Here is a 14,138-nt window from a genome sequence, read left to right on the forward strand (position 1 = left end):
GGCTGTGGAAAAAAGTTGTTCAGCTGTAGCCACTTGCATAAGACAGATCAAGTACATACTGCATTGTGCCTAAAATAACCTGACTGCTAGTCCTTCTAGCAATTTCATTTTACCCTGCTGGAAAGTCCTTTTGTTTTGTTTTTTATAAATGAATCTATTAAAATTTATAAAATAATAGAAATTGAAAAGAGGTTTCCTACAGTCCAGTGTAGTCTTTGCTATCTTACATTCACACTTGAAATGTGTAATATTTATGCAACAGTACTATTAGGTGTTACTCAACTCAGAGTTTGGCCAATCTTATGTAACAGTTATGCAACAAGCTCCTTGTCATACGGACAGAATAGCACCAAAACATCATAGTTCAAGATGTACAAACATCTGAAAACATTACTGTATTTTAAAAAAACAGCAGCAGATTACTTGATTCCTGGAAATGCAGTTCAAAACTCTGAATGTAAAAGTAGAAACTGATCAAACCAATTAAAAATCAGGCTTTAGTTACCCCCATGTTGCCCTTTTAAACAGACCCAATAAATATCAGAGTGCAAAACAAATCAGGATTTAAAATGCAAACCTCCATCATTTCAGAAAATAAGATGTTGATGTTTGCAGTCCTTCATCAAACATGGCCTTATAAGAGTTTTTGAGGAAATCGACATAATTCTGAATGCTTCGCTTGTGGCTCTCTGATTGGTCCAGGCTAAGCTGCAGGTCCTTCAGACGTACCTCATACTGCTTCTCTGCCTGCAGATTGAGAGACACACAGACAGATAATACAGCTCAGCGCTGCCTTCCAAGAAATGTTCCGTCTAATGAGAGCTTGTCTTCTCTATGGCCCTTACGTTGAGCTTGCTCTGGCGAAGAAGCCTCAGCTCGCTTTCCCTTCTGCTCTTCTCGGCTCCCAGCTCCAGGATTTTGGTTTGAAGAGCCTCTTCCCTGGAAACAGCCTCTTCTTTCACCTTAGTGACCTACACGGGATGAAAATGTGAAATATCATTATGTGATGCGCCATTTTCTGCACGACAAATCTCTCTTTGACACCAAGCTGGAGTAACACGACTTGTTTTATACAGATACATGCATATCTAGCATTGCCTGTTTACTATGTATCTCCAGCTGGATTACTTACGGCATGACTTCAAACAAATCTCGACTGAACTGTTAGGTTGTAATGTCTTACTTGATGATCTGAGTGAAGAACAGGTGCTGAACTGTTGGACAGCACTCCAACATCTAACCCGTACCTGTTGTCTGACGTCCGCTAAAGCTGCCTCCAGCTGTCGGCTGACGGCCTGACACTCTGATGAGCGCTGATCCAGCTGCCGGTTGCTGTAGCTGAGAGCTTCCTCCTGAGCCGCGAGCCTCCGTACCAGCTCCAGGTTCTCTTGCTGCAGTTTGTCTGTCTCTCTACACACAACACACACACACACACACACACACACACACACACACACACACACACACACACACACACACACACACAGAGTAAGCATCAATTTCTATACTGATAATATGAGCAGGATTTTGATATTTGAGGTCTTACTTTTGGATAGAAATCAGTTTTTCTTGTAATTGTAAGTTGGCCTCATGAATGGACTCCCTCATCTCTGCAGATGATCTCAGCAGTTTGCTTTGACTCTCCATCTGCGTGTGCAAAACATAAAATTCAGAGTTGCCTCCACGGGCTACAAGTAAATCGTGCAGAAAACATTTAATCACACCACATGCACAAACGCTACTTTAAAACAACAACTACCTCCACGATCTGCTGAACATTTATCAGCCTCAAATCGAGCAGATTCAGATAAAAACTCAGTATTTCTGACGGAAACACGCGGTCGTCTGGTTCTACCAGAGATCACACTGGGGAGCACAAAAGACTCGCTAGTGGGCTCAACCTAAACATTGCACAGCAATCACAAACATCAAAACTCACAGCAATATTAGAAACCACAATGCACCAGCGGTCACCTGAGGCTATACTGCCACCCAGTGGTCAAAAAATAGGAAAATGACTGCATTTTACATTGACCACAGCAGCTGGCTTTGCACACCTTAACCTGCAGTTGCCTAATGGACTCTGACTTTTCTGAGCACTTCCTCTCCAAGCGCTGCAGGTTTTCCTGGCACTCAAAGAGACTCTGCTCAGCTGCATTCAGTAACTCGGGGTAAGCGTTCAGTTCCTCCACGCGCCCCTGCAGCTCCTGCCTCACCTGGGCTCCAGAGGAGGAACGGCACAAAAAAAAAAAAAAAAAAGAGTTGGGTTTCGGGAAATGAAACACAGTAATATGCTTTAAAACTCAGCACACCTCTCCAAGAGATGCTCACGGATGTACATGATTCATTCAGCTGTGGTTATGCAGCTGAAAAAAGAAAACTAAGTGCACAATGACTGTCCATTAAACAGCAGGTGAAACAGAGCTGGACAGACTTGTAATGGGCTGTTAGAATGAGTTTTTAGCTTAACAGAAACTGTGCACATAACGTAAATAAAATAAGGCAAATTAAAGAGAAGGGCGGTGGTACCTTCTCAACTTCTGCCTCTTTTCCATCTCGTGTCTTCTCTGTTTCTCTTAAAAGATTTGTATATTTTATCTTTAGATCATGGAGCTCAGCTTGAAGTTGTGCAACCTGGAGGGGAAAAAAAATACAGAACATTAACATGAAACCTGCTGTGGCCTTCCCTGTCATTAAAAACTCGTGTCATTCATTCAGTGGCTTCTACAGACCACATTCTGTATCTGTAAATAATAGGTTTGTTGTAATCCTGTTTGGAAACTACTTTATCCTAACTGCGTCAGGAAAAAAAAGACCTTCAAACATGAAAAGATATAAAAATACTAATTAAAAAAAACAAGAACTGAAAGGTTAATATTTGAAATTAATAGATGAGAAGTAAAAGGTTTGAAAGTTTTAAGAACATAAAACACTCTTTGTTGTGTGTCAGTGTTTATTCAGAAATGATCTTTAAGAGGATCAAATATGATGAAAGAGTGCCTTTTTTTTCGACATTGTACATTTTTTGATGTTTGTTGACTCCAGAATAAAGTAGTGGGTCTATAAAAATAACAGTCATTTACAAACATGATTAAAAGTTTCCCTGCACACACGTAGCAGAGAACAAGAGACGGTCTATGTCTGGTTTGTCACAGCTGGAAAAAAATATATACTTTGATACGTTTGATTTTTGAGGTTCTGCCTGCACAAAAAAAGGAAGAGGGCAACAAACCAGATGCTCAATTCCTTGCTGTGAATTCACTGGACAGTCACCTGTACTAATCTTGCATGCATCGGACATCTCACAGGCACAGCGCTGCGGAGCTGACACACTGTCACTGGGTGATGTCTGGAATATTTCAGGGCTGCAGCACACGAGAAAGTAAAAGGTTTTAAATCCAAATACCAACCTGATAACGGCACTGTTCAGCTTGGTGCTTCTTCTCCTGTGAGACGATCTTCTCCTCTACGAGGGCAGACTCGCACTCAGCGAGTTGCTGCTCCAGCTGAGCTACAGATTCCTGGGATAGCAGAGAAATCCAAACAGTTTTAGTAAAATAAGGTCCTCCTAACTCCTAAATATGGAAACCAGACTTCAAACTTCTTGCAACATGTCTGTACTTTTTGCCTTTCACAGTAATGACTCTCACATACAAGCTGTTCAGTAACTTGTACCTTGAGTGTTGCATTATTTATGCCGAGTTCTCCGTTGTCTGAGCTGAGTTTTTCGAGCCTTTGCATCAGAGTTTCATTTGCTGCAGTTAGCTCGTCCTTCTCCTTCTGCACTCTCATTGTCAAGTCTGCAATTTGGCTTCAATGGAAACAGACACTTACAGTTAATGCATCATCTGAATATTGATGTACTCAGAAATGAGAAATGGCTGGGAAGGAGAACCAACCAACCTTTTCAATAAGTCTATATGAGCAACGAGTTTGTCTTTCTCATCTGTCGTCTGCTCCTTCTGTCGTCTCCTCGAGTCTCTCTCTGAATGGGCTTTGGCCAGCTGAGCATCCTGTTTGCCAAACAAGACAAACAAAGTCCAAACGGGATCCTCAACTGCTTCTGAAGCCAAAATAATGAACCAATTTGACCTCGTACCTTTTCCCTCAGCTGTGCGTAGCATTTCTCAATAGCAGCTTCAAATCTTTCCGCTCTCAGTTTCTGAGCTCGGGTGGCTTTCTTCAGAGATTCTTTGTCCTGTGCTGCCTTCGCAGACAGAGAGGTGATAGACCCCTTCAGATCATCAATCTCCAGCTTCTGCTCAGTTATGAGTCTCTCCAGAGCCTGCAAATATCATTAACCCACAAGTGTGCAGTTTTAATTTATACATTAACAAAGCAGTTTAGTCTACAGCGCAGCCAGCTGATAAAGGTGTCTGTACCCGTAATTGTACAGTAAGGCGATTGTTTTCAGCCTCCTTGTTGCGTAGCTGTCCCTGTAGGTGAGCACGTGTTGCCTCTGCTGACTTGGTCATGTGAACTGCACTCTTTACGTTCTCCTGTTGAAGCCAGCGTGAACATATAATTTCATGGGCAATGACTTAATTCATCCGCAAATGATCTCTGCTGTACTTACCTGCTCTTTTCTCCGCAGATCTATCAGCTCCCTGACCTTCTGTTCACTCTCACTCAAATCTTTCTTTAAATTCTGCGAGAAAAAACATGAAAACCAATGCATATTATCACATCACCATATCTTCACTTTAGGTGCATTAAAATCGCTTTTGTAAAGTTAACACCTTTAGAGTATGTCCTGTGACATCAGAACCAATGTGACTGTGCTCTCACTAGTTTAATCACCAAAGGCTGCCCCTTTTCCCCAGCCCCTTCCTCCAGCTCATCTGGGGGAACACCAAGGCATTCTCAGGCTGAGAGATATAATCTCCAGCGTGTCAAGGGTCCACCCTAGGGCCTTCTCCTGGTAGGACATGCCTGAAACACCTCACTGAGGAGGCATCCAGATGCCCAAACCACTTCAACTGGCTCCTTTTGACATTAAGGAGTAGTGGCTCTACTCTGAACACCTCCCAAATGCCCAAGCTCTTCACCCTATTTATAAAGGAGAGCCCAACCATGCTTGGAGAAAGCCCATTTTGGCTATTTTTATCTGTGATCTCTTTCTTTCAGTCACTTCCTAGAGCTGAGTCACACTCAAAGGTAATAAAACAGTTGAGCTGATACTGAAAACTATATTTCTACTTCTGTTCCCCAGAAAAATTTAATCAGTGAGGGAATCTATAAAGAATTTGATCACAGGCAGAGACAATGGAATTCGAATAAATGAAATATTATTAATAATCCATCTATCTAACCACTATAACTTATCCTTTATCACTTTGTTTCACTGACTAAATCTTCACAAGCTAATCACAAAGCTTAATTCCCTTACACTTCCCTCTTTTGTGCCAATGCATAGGTGTAATAAAACACTCACCTCATTTTCACTCTCAGCCTGCATGATCTTCTTCAGCAGCGTGTCAATCTGCTGGTCTGCATCAATTCGATTTGCCTTTGCGGAATTATTTAAAGCAAGGACATAAATAAACACATTTTCAGACTAAATACAAGTTGACTTATACGGTGTAGTAGCAGTTTAACAAACCTCTGCCTCTTGGAGCTGTTTCAGTTTCTGTCGCACTGACTTATTAATTCGTCTAAAGTCCTCTAGCTTTTCCAGCAGAAGCCCACGCTGTCTTGCAATTCGGCGTTTATCTTTGGCAGACTGTCTTGAATCCTTTATTGACATTAAAAAAAAAGAAAATTAGAGAAAATGCAGGACAGCAGTTGCAAAAACATATGTTTAATGTAAGAAACCCTTTGGCTTTACACGAAGCTAGCTTTATCCAAAATTGCTGCAGACCTACAGCATACTCATCGTCCATGGCGTCTTTAAACGACACTAGCTGGATTGCTGCAGAATTGGCAGCTGCTTCTGCATCCATTAGCATTTTCAGGAAAGGATTATTTTTATTGCCAAAATCTCTGAGACTAAAATAAAAAGGAAAGCAAGAAAACACTTTGAATCAGTAAAGTTGTGGTAGCTGGCAAGTGCATATTCAAATGCATCATCCTTGTAGGGCCTCACCAGCTGATCTCACACTCTGGGGTTCCTGTATGGAGACTGCTGCGTGCCCTGGTCCTACCAACAGGCTCATGACTGCTGTCTAGGTCGCCACGACTCAGAGTGAAATCCTCCCTGGTACCGCTGAAACCAAGGGGGGGACTTCGAAGGTCATCCTCTGGAGACATGCCTCTTACTGTCAACAGATGTGCATATAATATGCTCAAACGATATGCGCAAATATACTATGTGCAAAAACCGGCTATGCATGGGAAATACAGAGTTACACAGGCAAACCTCCGAGTGGCATCCCTGGGTGAAACCAAGGAAAGCGTGTAGTCCTTCATATGACTACTGGACTGTGGGGTCACAATATCATGTGTGACAATTTCTTTAGCATCTATGATCTGGGGCAATACCTTCTCAGGAGGAAACTTACCATGGTGGACAAAATAAATAAAAAAATCGTTACTATAGTTAATAATATTAAAATAATAATAATAATCAGAAGAAATATATTTTAGACATTTTGTTGTAATACTTCTCAGTAATAGTTAGGTAATAGAACCACATTTTTTTATTTCTTTATAAAATTCTCTTAAGGTTCAGTTTATCGGGGGGGTTTTTTAGAATGAAAAGAAGCGTTATGCTGTAATTGATCATTTTAATTCATAAAAAAAGCCTAACAATGTAACCCATAGGTAAAAAACAAACTGGATGACAAACCGCTGTTTTGAGGGTATTTTCTGGCTGATTTAGAACACTGGTCAAAGGCGACCCTTCAACATAAGAGATAGTTACAGACAGCTAACACAAGAGCAAGGCTAAAAGTAAGTCCTGTTTGGACATGAGAAAGCCAGTCGCCAAGGAAGCTACTTCTTAGCAACAGACAAGGTTAAGTGGCTGTTAAGCTTTAAGGAACTCTAAGCGTAGCAAGCACGTTAGTAATTATACCAAGTAAATCGCCATTCAAGTCTAGCGTGTTTAATAACGCCTAAACCAAGTAACCACTTACAAAAGCATGCCTGAAAATTTAAACAACACTTACTCCTTCGTCTTGTACCTCTTGTAAATAACGCTCCTCCACTCTGGGGAGTCGCCTCTTGGAAAGTCTCACTCGATTGGTTAGATGTGAGGCAGCGTAACGACGTCAACTTACTATCTTTTTGTTGATTCGTTCCCTAAGGGTTGAATAGGCGGGGCCAAATTTGATTAGACCCGTAAACAGCCAATGAACAAGAGAAAGCAGAGAGCCTGGCTGAAACCATAGAAACGGAAAAGAAGTTTACTGTCGCGATTGCTAGTACGCCATCCCCGGGAAGCATCGAAGATCATTTAAAGATATATATATTATTAAGTAAAGGTAAAAATATAGTATGACGTGGTTTGGATATGTACGCAGCTAAGTCTGGCTGATTTCCGTTTACCTTGCTGTTGCGATACTGCTTCGCTATCCCGGAATTTTTTTAAGATAAGTTAGCTGAAAAGCTAATGCTAACCAGCGTCAGTTGAGTGGAAATGTTCAAAGCTAAAATACTCTTTGTTGGTCCCAATGAGGTGAGTAAATTCTCATTTGACTGTACACCGGTTGCTATTTTACCTTTCAGATTCCAGCAGGTAGCGAAAAGCGTCAACAGTGAAATTTTCCTTGGCTAATATTACCAGAGGAAGCACTGGACTTAAGTATTCATACCCTTCACCGTTACATTTACGGTCCGAGTTTATTTGTCACTGCTCAACAAAGTAATGTATAAATTCAGTCGTAACGAAGGGAAAAGGAGTGATAAGTACTATGCAAAAGTCTCGAGCCACCCCTCATGTTTTTTTTTTTAATATATTTTGATAGGTAAATGGGTGCAGAGATTTATTGAAAAATGTGCAAACATAGATTGAAACACAGTATATTAAACTAAAAACTGAGTTTGTAACATTATAACAAGTTTGGAAGTCGATATTTGGTATGATCAACTTTATTCTTCAACGAAGTCTGAACTCTTTGAGACACGCTTTCGTGTAATTTCTTTAAGTACCTTCAGGAATATTTGTCTACGGTTTTTGAAGGACATTCGAAACCCTTCTTTAGATGGTGGCCGACTTTTTTCTGTTCTGTTGAGAACTGGGCTCTGGGGAGCCAAATAAATGGCTGGTTGTGTTCAAAATGCGTGTTTTTCAGTTGTACTATTTGTGTGTGCATTTGCTGCATGGGCAATATGTTTGGGACTTCCAATAGTGTTAACATACTACACAGGTCATGAACAAGATTTTTTTAAATTTTCCTTGTAAGTGGGCTAAAGCAGTTAATTAAAAGTAGTCTAACATAAATGTAAGTGCTGTAATTTGATTATTTTAATAAACCATGTAACTTGGATGGATTCGATGCTGGTGTGACCACAGTGCACACGTCTGCTGTTGCTCACAGTGGTCCAAGGGACCGCTCAGGGAGCTTGTGTGTTCGCTCAGACACATGAAAAATTAGAGGGAACACTGGCCAGATGCATCTCTCAGTTTTTTCCCTATATCTTAAGGACATGACTTTTTGTTACTGTTCAATTACTGCAGACAGGTTTTATCTTCTTCAACTTGTTGAGGTTCCTCAAACTTCCTAAGGACACACCATGCTGGTACATGCCAAGTTTTCTGCTAATAACTGATGTGGAATCCCCTTGCTGGTAGAAAATACTATTTTGCGCCTGGCAAATTGACTCATATTTTACATTATTGGCATCTTCAACTAAAACATCCATCCATCCATCCATTCTCTTCCACTTACCCTTATCAGGGTCACGGAGGGGTCTGGAACCTATCCCAACTGCTACAGGGCCGGGTATACCCTGCCAGTCTGTAACAGGGGTTCAACCAGAATTATGGGACCAAAATTATATGTTTGTAACAGGCTACTAATAACAAAGTGCCTAGAGATACAATTTAAGACAGGTTTGTTGCTGAGTTGTCTGTTCTGTGTAGACACAACACTGGTTTATCCCTTGAGTTAAAAGGTGAAAAGGCAGGCAAAACTTTGAAAGAGCTTCAGAAAGCCTGGAGAACTATTGCTCGAGACCAGTTTTAAAAAAATTCTGGCTCCTTGGAAGAACGACAAAAAGTAGCTCAAGACTTTTGCACAATATTAAAAAATAAATAAATATCAAAACTTACTGTACTTGTTTATATTAATTGAGGGGTGTGTATTGGTTTTAATGTGCTCATACGCACAAGAATGCTTATTTTGTGCCACCAAGGAAATGATGGAGGTTCAGGATGCTATGAGAGGAAGTGTGGTACTGGATGAGGAAGTCAGGAGTAGGGTGAGGGTGATGGAAGACATGCATGAGGACAGGTTGAGTTTAGAGACTAAGTTGGTGAGGCAAGGATGATATGTTTTGGACATGTACAGAGGATGCTAATAATGAAGCTACAAGGCATGAGAAAATAAGGAAGACCACTGAAGAGGTTCATGGATGTGGTGAAGGAGGACACAAAAAGGGCTGAGGTGGCTGATGTGGCAACCCCTAAAGGGAGCAGGTGAAAAGAGAAGAAGGGACATATTCTACTTTTTACTTTTTTATGTAATACTAGTAGTTAACTTTAAAGTTAATATTTACTTAAAAACATGAGAGTGCAAACCTCCACAAGGCAGTTCACTCATGAATAACTTGAGCTTGCAGCTCATTCTTTCTCTTGTACTTATTTTAAAGATATAATGCATTTTTGGGTCAAGGTGAAAGAAAGGCAGATATGAAATGTGACATGATATTTGGATGCAAACTATAGTGTGATATTTAGAGTCCCCATATACCAGGATTATTTCCTAAATGTTGCCAATACAAATAATGGCATTAAGAAGCATAGTTAGTTCTATATAGCATTACTATCACTTTGACCTTCAGTTCAATTTATTGACCTTTTAGAAGAGGTCAGAGGTCAAATGTGACATTTCAAATCTTTGTATGGTACATTCTATATGTTGAAAATGCACAGAATACTTACAAGAATCACTGTTTCTAAGTTCTAACACTTTTTTTGGTCAATTTTCATCCAGTAAATCATTAAGTTGACCCCAAAGACCTGTTGGATACAAGTCAAATTTTAATAGCTTGTAAACATGGCCCCACTCTACACCCCTACAAAGTTTTACCAGAATTCATTCAAAACTTTTCAAACTATCGTGCTTACAGACAGAAAGAATGTCATGCATGCAAACGCTACCAAAAACATGACTACCTCCTTGCCGGAGGTAATAATTCCTGTCTGTCAGGCTGGGTAATGTGCTACTATTTTGCCATCGTACTTAAAGCCATCTGCTTTTCTGTTTTTCAGAGTGGGAAAACAGTTCTTGCAAATTTTCTCTCAGACACAACAGAAAATGTGGGCGGTGAATACAGACCTACTCAAGGAGTCAGGTACAAATCCTATGTGAGCTTGACTGCTTTCAACATCACTATTAAGCCACTCCGAGTGTCACTTTAGTGTAAAAATCAGTCATCGCAATGACAAGATTGAACCAATGTCATAGCCTTCCTTGACAGATATCAGTCTTTGTGTGTAAAAATACAAAGTGCAGCTACTTTCTGTTGTTTCAAGGATACTGGAATTTGAATCACAGCCTGAGGGCAGCAGTGACAAGTCGTGCGAGGTTGAACTTTGGGACTGTTCAGGGGATTTCAAGTAAGCGGAGGCATAGATGTTATCCTTACCTTTATGTGACAATTAAGAAAAGTGTTGTTACTTTCATTGTAATATGATGGTAGTAAAATGTATTCTCATACAGATTTGAGTCATGCTGGCCTGCAATCATGAAGGACTCCAGCGGTGTGGTGATCATTTTTAACCCCGATGTTCCAAGTCACCTCAAAGAAATAGAGACGTGGCATTCGATGTTCATCTCCTCTCAAGGTCTGCAGGACAGCCAGTGTCTGCTCATAGCTCACCACAAGCCTGGCAGTGGAGTGGAAGACAGACGGCTGCCTTTAGGTAACTTGTGCTACAGTCCTCTGAGAGTCATGAGAATCATTATCTCTGGGCTAATGTAGTCACATTTTCTTGTGCAGCGTCACATCTAAGCAGACTGCTGTTCATTCACTCCAACCTGGAAGAAGAGCCAGAGGATGTGAGGCAAGCTTTCTGCAGATACCTGGGAAACGTCGTGAACGCGATGTCGGAGAGTCGAGAGCGAGAGGAGATGTCCATCATTACGTAGCAGTAGCATCTATAAAATATGCGGCCTGAATTAAGATGTGTTTTGTTGCCATCTGCAGTACTACTACATTTTCACTCTAAATTATACATGTATGCAAACTTTAATATTCTCTACAATAGGTGTAGAACATATTCAGCGTTGGTTTCTTGCATTTTGTAAATCTTTTATGAATAAAATACAACCCAGTTCTCTCTTGAAATTAATACTCGAGACACAAAATCTACTCCTGTATACAAACATCTGTTTATTTGGAAGAATGTGGTGCAGGCTGTTGAGAATGTAATGACTGGAAAAGCAAGAGGAGGAAGAAAAGTTCATTTTTCAGACATCATATCCAACAATGCCTCCTTTGCCAATGCACTCTCCGATGTAGAACCACATCAGCACCTCAGTGGTCACCAGTCCATTCCTTATGGCATCCTGCAAGGAAACAACAAGTTGTTACTCAAGAAAACTCCTTAAATGTTTCTAGAATAACACACTCAGTAACAGTCCCTGCATGAGGCCTGATAATGTAACACAAAGAGGGTTTTGTAAATAATTGTTGACATTTTATTCAGCTGGTGTTACTGCACTTGTGATGGTGTGTTTACCTATTTTTACTTTAACACGTTCTGTAAAGAGAGACCCACAATGTTTACGTTGAGACAGTGAAACAGACTTTGTAAAGGATAAAGGATAGTAATAACTATCACATGTGCTTTAATAAAGATGTTAGTCAGTTAGTGTTTTAAGTTTTCCAACTCAAAAGCACAATATCCACTGAGTGACCAATGTATCAAGGGTCAATGTTGGGCCATGAAATTAAAAAAAACAAAAAAACGTCCCACCTCACCATCACAGATTTGCATGAAAAGGGCAAAGTTAATGGGGATTTCAGGTCCCTACAGTGAGATATTAAATTTTATTTGAAAAAGAATAATAGATGAAGGTAGGGTTTTTTAAAACCTAATATATTGTTTTTCCCAATTACATAAACTACTTGAATTGCCCTCAAATGTTACGGCAATATCTCGTGCCATGGCTATATGAATATGGACTCTCACAAGTGTAGCTAAAGTTAGCATAGAATGATGCTTAAAGTCCATAAAATAGGTGCAAGGTGTTTGATGAACTCATCTGGAATGACCCTCAAGCAAAATTCACAACCTACTGGTAAATATTCAAAATAGGGACTTTCTGGTGCCCAATATAAAATCGAATCACTCAGGGCCCTGAACTCCCACAGCAACATGGAAGCACACATCTGTCAAACTATTTGTTCATTACAAATTACAGGCTGGCCATTCCTTCAAGGTCTACTTTCTGTGCAGCCAAGTTAATCTAAAAGGTCAACAGAGGTTAATCGACTCAGTTCAAACTTACTTTCACTGTAGTTTGTCCCAGGCGTCCCGTCTGATAGCTCCTGATCAGACCTTTTACAGCTTCTATGGCTTTGGGGATCTCAGCTGGGCTCGGTGGGACCAGCTCCACCCGGGCGTAGTGCCAGAAGGTCGCTAGCCGGGGTTTTGAGTATGTAAGAGCGGCTGAAAGTCACACACAGACCACGTCAGCCAAGGAGCAGTAAAGCCAGCAAAGCCAAACGCAACACGGTTATTTCGCCTCTCATGAAACACTTTATAAAGTACAAATACAAATTCACAAACTTATAAAGATTTGCTGCAGGGTTTGATGTTTTGACGCCAGAGGTCACAGTGCAACTGCTACAAACTGTAAGCAACGCGACATTGCCCCTGCTACACAATTCATGGTAAGTACCTCACTTTTTGTTCTAGTATAAAAAGAAGCGTGAGAAGACTTACCGCCGACTAATGCGGGAACTTTATTCACAACTTTCTTAACTGCCTGCGCCATGATGAGGACTTCCCAGGAGGTCACCAGAAGAAGAAAGCAATCTTCCGGGTCGTCGATTTTCAAAATAAAATGAGATGTGCACGTTGGCAAGTTAAAGTTGAGAGCAATTAGTTAAATATTTATGGAAGCTTGTTTCAGCCACTAACAAAAATATATATTTTTTGCCATCCATAAGTGAAAAATTTCGGTTAATATCTGAAAAAAACTTGACTTAATAACGCAAAAATTCATCTCATTTTCTCAGAAGTTGGAAAAAAAAGAAAAAACGGCCCCTGTAAGTCAAAATTTGGGGTAAATTTTGGCTAGCTCAGATTTTGAAGTGACTCAGTAACAACTCTAAATTTCCAGTCAGTAACCTGAGGATTTGACTTCAGTTCAGCTTAGTTTCAGGTTTTCCAGGGTGAGTTTTCTTGTTTGAAGTTAGTTTTTACTTATATTTTTAGTTTCAGCAGCCTGCCATTTTTATTAGTTCCAGGGAGCATGTTTCTTGGGTTTTTCCCCTTTTAATTGTCAGGCTATTGTTTGGAGCACATTATGAGGGGCAATATTTAGGAAAGTCCAAACAGGTATTACAATACAAGCACAAGACTTTGTGAGGGCAGTTGACCTCAGAAACTCTCCTAATTGGCAAGGTCGTCAGGTTGTGCTGCTGATTTTTTTTTTTTTTTTTAACCAAACTGACAAAGCATAAAATCATGGACAGTTCCTCTATGTTTGGTTTTATTTAGTTTTGTAATTCACCAAATTCTTATTCAATTCTTATTGTCTTAAAAAACTGCTAAAAACTTTTTACGCTTGCATTTGGTTAGCTCTTTTTTTATACTCTGGTATTTTCTTTTGAAGCACTTTGTGATGTTTATCTTGAAAGGTGGTATAGAGATAAAAATGTGCTTACCTTTTTTAAAATTATTTTTACATCAATTAACTGAAAGGTTTTATCCCACTATGAAAAAGACAAAACTTGTACCTTGTACAGTAGTCCGTGCGTGTGGGTGTAAATTTCTTTTTCTTTTTTTAGTATTACAGGCA

General features: G+C 40.1%; 3 protein-coding genes across 5 annotated transcripts; 1 reads left to right on the top strand and 2 right to left on the bottom strand.

Annotated features, from left to right (window-relative positions):
* Nucleotides 1-13: 13 nt before the first annotated feature.
* Nucleotides 14-7,185, bottom strand: LOC146367776 (outer dense fiber protein 2-like). 2 transcript variants are annotated; one of them, XM_084911553.1, is made up of 17 exons: nucleotides 7,110-7,185; nucleotides 6,086-6,257; nucleotides 5,865-5,988; nucleotides 5,603-5,734; nucleotides 5,435-5,509; nucleotides 4,577-4,648; nucleotides 4,383-4,499; nucleotides 4,100-4,285; nucleotides 3,904-4,013; nucleotides 3,676-3,811; nucleotides 3,411-3,521; nucleotides 2,530-2,634; nucleotides 2,058-2,216; nucleotides 1,547-1,647; nucleotides 1,248-1,410; nucleotides 846-971; nucleotides 14-747 (listed from the first exon to the last, which is right to left on the bottom strand). In XM_084911553.1, exons 2-17 carry the CDS (start codon nucleotides 6,247-6,249, stop codon nucleotides 583-585), a joined length of 2,046 nt encoding a protein of 681 aa, XP_084767679.1. In that variant the 5' UTR covers nucleotides 6,250-6,257; nucleotides 7,110-7,185; the 3' UTR covers nucleotides 14-582. The 2 variants fall into 2 exon arrangements, with proteins under 2 accessions (XP_084767679.1, XP_084767680.1); XM_084911554.1 differs by lacking the exon at nucleotides 2,058-2,216.
* Nucleotides 7,186-7,306: 121 nt separating this feature from the next.
* Nucleotides 7,307-11,458, top strand: ift22 (intraflagellar transport 22 homolog (Chlamydomonas)). 2 transcript variants are annotated; one of them, XM_084911558.1, is made up of 5 exons: nucleotides 7,307-7,618; nucleotides 10,376-10,458; nucleotides 10,640-10,723; nucleotides 10,827-11,029; nucleotides 11,107-11,458. In XM_084911558.1, the coding sequence occupies exons 1-5, from the start codon at nucleotides 7,580-7,582 to the stop codon at nucleotides 11,253-11,255; spliced, it is 558 nt and encodes a 185-aa protein (XP_084767684.1). In that variant the 5' UTR covers nucleotides 7,307-7,579; the 3' UTR covers nucleotides 11,256-11,458. The 2 variants fall into 2 exon arrangements, with proteins under 2 accessions (XP_084767684.1, XP_084767685.1); XM_084911559.1 differs by lacking the exon at nucleotides 7,307-7,618 and having other exon boundaries at nucleotides 10,388-10,471.
* An 18-nt stretch (nucleotides 11,459-11,476) lies between these two features.
* Nucleotides 11,477-13,165, bottom strand: LOC146367778 (ATP synthase F(0) complex subunit g, mitochondrial-like). The gene is made up of 3 exons (XM_084911560.1): nucleotides 13,058-13,165; nucleotides 12,621-12,781; nucleotides 11,477-11,675 (listed from the first exon to the last, which is right to left on the bottom strand). The coding sequence occupies exons 1-3, from the start codon at nucleotides 13,107-13,109 to the stop codon at nucleotides 11,577-11,579; spliced, it is 312 nt and encodes a 103-aa protein (XP_084767686.1). The 5' UTR covers nucleotides 13,110-13,165; the 3' UTR covers nucleotides 11,477-11,576.
* Nucleotides 13,166-14,138: the final 973 nt, after the last annotated feature.

The sequence above is a fragment of the Perissodus microlepis genome, chromosome 18, assembly GCF_051167445.1.
Source record: "Perissodus microlepis isolate ML-2025 ecotype Zambia chromosome 18, ASM5116744v1, whole genome shotgun sequence".
NCBI classification, from domain to species: domain Eukaryota; kingdom Metazoa; phylum Chordata; class Actinopteri; order Cichliformes; family Cichlidae; genus Perissodus; species Perissodus microlepis.

What these genes read in the sequence shown, in the direction of transcription:
- LOC146367778 (XM_084911560.1), bottom strand. Translation starts at nt 13,109, where the DNA reads ATGGCGCAGGCAGTTAAGAAAGTTGTGAATAAAGTTCCCGCATTAGTC. An exon ending in AGTTCCCGCATTAGTCGGCG is followed by an intron (nt 12,782 to 13,057) that starts GTAAGTCTTCTC and finishes TGTGACTTTCAG; the next exon opens with CCGCTCTTACATACTCAAAA. An exon ending in TGGGACAAACTACAGTGAAA is followed by an intron (nt 11,676 to 12,620) that starts GTAAGTTTGAAC and finishes GTTTCCTTGCAG; the next exon opens with GATGCCATAAGGAATGGACT.
- LOC146367776 (XM_084911553.1), bottom strand. Translation starts at nt 6,249, where the DNA reads ATGTCTCCAGAGGATGACCTTCGAAGTCCCCCCCTTGGTTTCAGCGGT. An exon ending in ATCTGCGGAGAAAAGAGCAG is followed by an intron (nt 4,500 to 4,576) that starts GTAAGTACAGCA and finishes TGGCTTCAACAG; the next exon opens with GAGAACGTAAAGAGTGCAGT. An exon ending in TAAATAATGCAACACTCAAG is followed by an intron (nt 3,522 to 3,675) that starts GTACAAGTTACT and finishes CTGCTATCCCAG; the next exon opens with GAATCTGTAGCTCAGCTGGA.
- ift22 (XM_084911558.1), top strand. Translation starts at nt 7,580, where the DNA reads ATGTTCAAAGCTAAAATACTCTTTGTTGGTCCCAATGAG. An exon ending in GACTGTTCAGGGGATTTCAA is followed by an intron (nt 10,724 to 10,826) that starts GTAAGCGGAGGC and finishes ATTCTCATACAG; the next exon opens with ATTTGAGTCATGCTGGCCTG. An exon ending in AGACAGACGGCTGCCTTTAG is followed by an intron (nt 11,030 to 11,106) that starts GTAACTTGTGCT and finishes TTTCTTGTGCAG; the next exon opens with CGTCACATCTAAGCAGACTG.